General features: G+C 33.5%; 1 protein-coding gene across 1 annotated transcript; it reads right to left on the reverse strand.

Moving 5' to 3' along the window:
* Positions 1-2,315: 2,315 nt before the first annotated feature.
* LOC120070337 (haloacid dehalogenase-like hydrolase domain-containing protein At2g33255) lies at positions 2,316-5,528 on the reverse strand. The gene is made up of 5 exons (XM_039022268.1): positions 5,066-5,528; positions 4,830-4,872; positions 4,081-4,141; positions 2,692-2,826; positions 2,316-2,524 (listed from the first exon to the last, which is right to left on the reverse strand). Exons 1-5 carry the CDS (start codon positions 5,472-5,474, stop codon positions 2,360-2,362), a joined length of 813 nt encoding a protein of 270 aa, XP_038878196.1. The 5' UTR covers positions 5,475-5,528; the 3' UTR covers positions 2,316-2,359.
* Between the last annotated feature and the right edge of the window lie 472 nt (positions 5,529-6,000).

Below are 6,000 nucleotides of genomic sequence, written 5' to 3' on the forward strand. Positions count from 1 at the left end.
TTATTAGATTCTCATAATAAGATGCAAAATCAACAAGTCATTGTTTATTGATAAAATAGAATGTTTAATACGAACTGCGAATTCTAAGACATTCCCAACAATATTTATGTGAGAATCCCATAAGGATTTAAGATACCTGAAATATATACATCAAATTCCCGGGAATGGATTGAAACAATCAGGACGAATGTGGTACAATCGCCTGAATAGATATTTATTGAAAGAAGGATATCAAAATAGTCCAATATGTCCGTGTGTTTTTATAAAGAAATCACAATCAGGATTTGCTATTATAACTATATATGTTGATGACTTGAATATAATTGGAACTCCTGAAGAACTTTCAAAGGCAATAGAATATCTTTAGAAAGAATTTGAGATGAAAGATCTCGAAAAAACAAAATTTTTTCTTGGTTTGCAAATTGAGCATTTAGCAGATGAAATATTTATTCACCAGTCAACTTATACTGGAAAAATTTTGAAAAGATTTTATATGTACAAAGCACATCTATTAAATGTTCCAATGGAAGTCCGTTCATTAGATATAAAGAAAGATATATTTCGACCTCGAGAAGATAATGAAGAACTTCTTGGTCCTGAAGTACCATATCTTAGTGCAATTGGTGCACTTATGTATCTTGCTAATAATACAATATCAGATATTGCATTTTCAGTAAATTTATTAGTTAGATATAGTTATTCTCCTACAAAAATACATTGGAACAGAATTAAACATATACTCAGTTATCTTCGAGGAATAATCAATATGAGTTTGTTTTATTCAAATAAATCAAATTTTGATCTAGTTGGTTATGCAAATTCTGGATATTTATCTGATCCATATAAAACTAGATCTCAAATAGGTTATCTATTCACATATGAAGGAATTGCTATATCATGGCGATAGGTGAAATAGACTATAACGGTCACTTCCTCAAATTATGCTGAAGTTATTGCAATTCACGAGGCTAGTCGAGAATGTATATGGCTAAGGTCAATGACTCAGCAAATTCATAAAACGTGTGACTTGTCTTCTAATAAAAACCTTCCAACAATATTATACGAAGACAACACAACTTGCATAGCCTAAATAAAAAATGGATATATTAAAGGAGATAGAACAAAACATATTTCACTGAAGCTTTTCTACACTCATGATCTTGAAGAAATGATGACCTCACTGTACAACAAATTTGTTCGAAGGATAACTTGACAGACTTATTTACAAAGGCATTACCAACCGTAACTTTTGAAACATTAGTGCACAATATTGGAATGCGGCAACTCAAAGATCTTAAGTAATGTTTTCATGAGGAGAGTAAATATATTGTATTTTTTTAGGAGTATGTATTATATGAAACATGTACTCTCGAAGCACATTATATCATATATGTATGTATATATATGTATATGTATGTATATATATGTATGTATGTATATATGTATATGTATGTATATATATGTATATGTATGTATATATATATGTATGAGCATCTAAGGGGGAGTATTATGAATATTATAATAGAAAATAGATGCTCATTGCTTAGTGTCCCAAAAGCCATGTGTCACCATTCATGTTGTCCATGTGTCATGTAGTTATTTATGCTTGGTGTCTATGTAAATCCACATCCTAGTTGCTACTTTACCGATTCCACTTCTACCAATTTCCATATTATCCAATTTCATTATCTTGGTTATTTTTATGTTCTAGTTATTTTATTTTATAATTTTAGCTTTTATTTATTTATTATTATTATTATTATTATATAAATATTATTATATTATATTTTTCATATCCGTATTCCCGTTGTGCTCCACAATTTTCATAACAATTATTACTTATCAAAAAAGTGAATTTTAACCGACCAAAATTTAATTTTACCTGCTTATTGTTAAAATTAGAAGATAAATTAAAAAGAAATCAAATAGAAGATAATAACTCAATACTTGTCGAGAATTAAGTTGGATTAAATTAACTTAAAAGCTGAGCGTAAAAATTGATTTCTTAATGCACCTAAAATTTCTGTACCATCTGACCATAGAATAGTTCTGACAAAGGGACAAAATTAATACACAGAGAGATGGTTGCTATAAAATAAAATAGTAGATTGCAATTATGTTGCTTACTAATGCAACAGCCTTGCTTGATGTGATCTCATATGAATACAACTGAAGAACAACAAGAAGCAAAGCCATAAATTATAAGAAACTACAGGAATCACCTATGTACCATCAACCTTGTTCACACCATTTAAATGTTGAAATTACAAGAACCAACAACCAGCATCCCTGGTTTTCAGTCCCAAACCTTCTAAAAATCACTAGACAACTTGGAACTTATTTTGCCTTTTCTTGACATTCATGGGATCAAGTCAAAATTTGAATCCAAAAGATGAAGAACTTCACCGAGCGTCGATACTTTAAAATCTGGCTCGAGATCCAAGTTGGCAAAATGCTCCGAGTTGTACCTTCCTGTTTCATCTAGCAAACATGTGAAAGCTCCTGCTCCCTTGCCACATCCAACCTGAATTATAAGATAGGAAGTCAATGCTATCATCTTACGTTCTCACTTGGTAATGATGATTCCATGTATAGTATCAGTATGAAAGAATGGACTAGAAAAGAGTAATAGCAGTTGAAAACCGAATGACTGTTATGATCAAAAAACACGGAAGAAAAATATACACTCACGTCATCTCGAAGGCTGTCGCCAATCATAATTACTTCATTAGGCAGGACATTCCAAGAAGAGCAGATATGAAGTAAGGGAGCGGGATTGGGTTTATAAGAACCAAATTCCCTGCTTAAGGCTGGACGAAATGTCCACTGCAATAAAAAAAACATGAGAAAGAGTTTAATTTTCTTATAGGAAGCAGTTTCATTAAGAAATAAAATAAGGATACGCAGAAAATATATAATACGAACCTACTGCCATGTGCATATCTTGGAACAAACAGAAGTAAAACTATAAGTTTACAACAAAGAGATATCTGAAAAAGTGATTTGATCCCTAAAAACGAGAGATTCTTCCTAATCAAAGGAGGTCATTTAGATCTTTCGCTGCATGAAGTCCAAAGAAAAGCTCCGGCAAAATTCAACCAAAGGACTTTAGCTTGCTTCCAGAGCGGATACAGCTCCAAGGAGCAAGAAAATAAAGGGGATTCAGATGGACAAACTATCCAAACTTGAAGACAGGATTGCAAAATTAAGAGGCCAATTGACAATGAAATCGAAGGTGGTTTCCTGTCTCCAGTTCAAATACACACATGATGCAACATCATGGAGGGGGCAAGAAGAGATAAACGTTCCTTTTTTTTGGCTTCTGTCTTGGATAGCTTACTACCCATCATTAGCTAAGCTCCCACATGAAGGTTTCACTCTTTCTTGGGCATCTATCTTCCCAAATCCTATTACGCAAGAAATGGTATGTATGTTTGAGAGACGAATATAAAGAAGGTGAATAGAAACCAAAATTTTCACATAACGTGAATTAGAGTTATATCCTAATGCCCAGATGTCTGCAGAAGTTAGAAATACAATTTCTAAGGCCAAAGCCCATAGAAATCAATCTACCGAGAAAATTTGCAATAACTAAAGACATGCAATACAGCCAGTTTATGAAAATAATAACAAAGGGTGAAACATCAAGAGAGGGACCTTCTTAGAGACTGGAATTTCCTATGTACTAAAAGTCCTAAGAAGGTTTTAAATTTGTCAAAGCTGAAGGGATGGCTGAACAAGACATCAATCAAGTGCCAACCAGTTGAATGAGGATGAAAGCATTAGTAGAGTATTGTAAGCTCTAAGAAAATGCATTATTGTAGTTGTGATAAGGAGAAATCTCATGATCATAATCCCTCATTCTATTGCAATTGTACTTTGGGAAATTAAAACTTTGATCTACATATTTTAGGTTTCACTCTCTTTGAACAGGCAACATCCTAAAAGCTCAAGTTACTCCAATTCCAAAACATAACAAGATAAGAATACAGTCGCAAGCCTGCAAATTAAAAACCTAACAGATAGCTGTCAATTGTAATTATAATTTGCAGATAGCCTCAAAAGAAAAATCAAACTTACACCAAAACGCTCGTGGAAAATATCAACAGCTTCCTTTATATTGCGAGTAATTAGTCCCCTCCTGACATGTAGCACAGGATAATACATATTAACATTATAAATACACAAAAGGGAGACAGAAAAAAAGGTATTACCACATGCATATGCACATCAATGTGCAAAAGTTTGCTGTTTATCATCTTTAATTCTTTTTTAGATACTAAAAAAATTGAACCACAGAGTAGACACAAATTGATCATATTAGTCTGTTTTAAACCCATAAGCAGTGAATTGAGAAATTTCACTTTATCATTTTTTTTTTCTTTTAAATTTACAAATTCACAAGACATAATGATATTCAAGACTTCTAGTGAGACAATACTAGATAAATTAAAAAGAAGCACATAATGTTGGATCTTTATCTTTTCTTCTTCTCCCTCTTACTTCTATTTTTCTTTTTCTTTCCAGATAAATTAAAAGGCAGCACCATGTGTGTTTTGTCTAAATAGGAGGTGGGGTATGACTCTACCATCTTGAGTTAAATTGCAAATTTGAGATAAAGTTAGTTAAAAACGACTGGGACTAAATTCAAACTTTAACTAAACTCTAACTTTATTCAAACAATAGGAACCAAAATTTGTAATTTAACCACAATCTATTAATTATGTAACATGAACATATCTGCACATGATCCATGAGAGAACAGCAGCTCAACTACATTCAAGGTAAGAGCTGACAGACAGTGAAGGAAGAAGGAGAGATTTGTTAACCTTATATTCTTGGAATCAAGAAAGGTACAAAGCTCTGCAGCACCTGCATGTACAATCATCAAGAATTTGGTTGAGATAACCAAAGACCTAACTTCTGACATTATAAGTAACATGGAATCTGACGAGTAAAATCTCCCATCTATTTAAGCTGTGAAGACAAAGGCGTTAGCGATCAGAAACAAACACAGGATAAAGTTTGGGGGAAAAGAAGGTATACAAGCCAGCCCAATACTGACCGGGCATAATTTGAAGGCGATCAATTCCCTGACGCTCAAAATCGGCGATTACCTCATACGCCCTCCGCTGTTTCTCGGGTGCCCAGTTCTGAATAATGTGCAAAATGTCGATTCCGGATGGATTGAGAGCTTTAATTCTGACATACTCCTCAGCGCCAAGCACAGATTGATACATAGCGGCGAAATCGATGACGGGTACAGTTAGGGTTCCGTCCATGTCGAAGATGACCCCCCGGAGGCGCCGGCGGGGGGCGGAGATGGCGGAGGAGAAATTGGGCATGGGAGATAACGTTGTGTGATTATGAATGGTGGGAAAGATCCGATTGCGGCACTGAGCAAGGAATTTGGGGTTGAATATTGGGCTGAATTTCAACCATCCCCATGACGTTGATGTTGATGATAATCTCATAATTTCTATTTTCCAGAAAATGGTGAAACCATTCTAAAATAGGAATTTTGAGTAATAACTTTAACAATTGTATCTACGAATAACTCAATTTTTCAACGCTCTCCATTTTGTCACATGTTTATATCTTTTACCAAAATATCAAAATATTCGTTGCTCTTAGCATCAGAGTATAACTAAACTAACATATTGATGTGTTGACGATTAAAAAGCATGTGGTTTAAATCTTTCACTCTTTAAGAATACTTTTTGTTTGGTGTATGAAATCTCCAACCAAAATAATTTTCAACTAGAGGTATAAGTTTGGGGTGTGAGGAGTGTTAGTGAATTTTACTTATTATAGTGTCGGCAAGTAACAAAAATACCTCATGTTTACAAGTTTGGAATATTCACATCGATTGATCGATGGTGTTCTTTGGCAATAACTTTATGGATTTTGTAGTGTTAGCTAATTAAAAATATGACCATGTGGCCAAACGTGGTATTGTCATTGATGATCGAAATATAGCCGACTTAAAAGAAAAACTCA

This window comes from Benincasa hispida, chromosome 1 (assembly GCF_009727055.1).
Source record: "Benincasa hispida cultivar B227 chromosome 1, ASM972705v1, whole genome shotgun sequence".
Classification (NCBI taxonomy): Eukaryota; Viridiplantae; Streptophyta; class Magnoliopsida; order Cucurbitales; family Cucurbitaceae; genus Benincasa; species Benincasa hispida.

Coding starts and splice junctions, on each gene's coding strand:
- LOC120070337 (XM_039022268.1), bottom strand. CDS start 5,474: ATGAGATTATCATCAACATCAACGTCATGGGGATGGTTGAAATTCAGC. Junction 4,142..4,829: donor CTTGATTCCAAGAATATAAG/GTTAACAAATCT, acceptor GCTACATGTCAG/GAGGGGACTAATTACTCGCA. Junction 2,827..4,080: donor TTTTCCACGAGCGTTTTGGT/GTAAGTTTGATT, acceptor TTTTTATTGCAG/TGGACATTTCGTCCAGCCTT.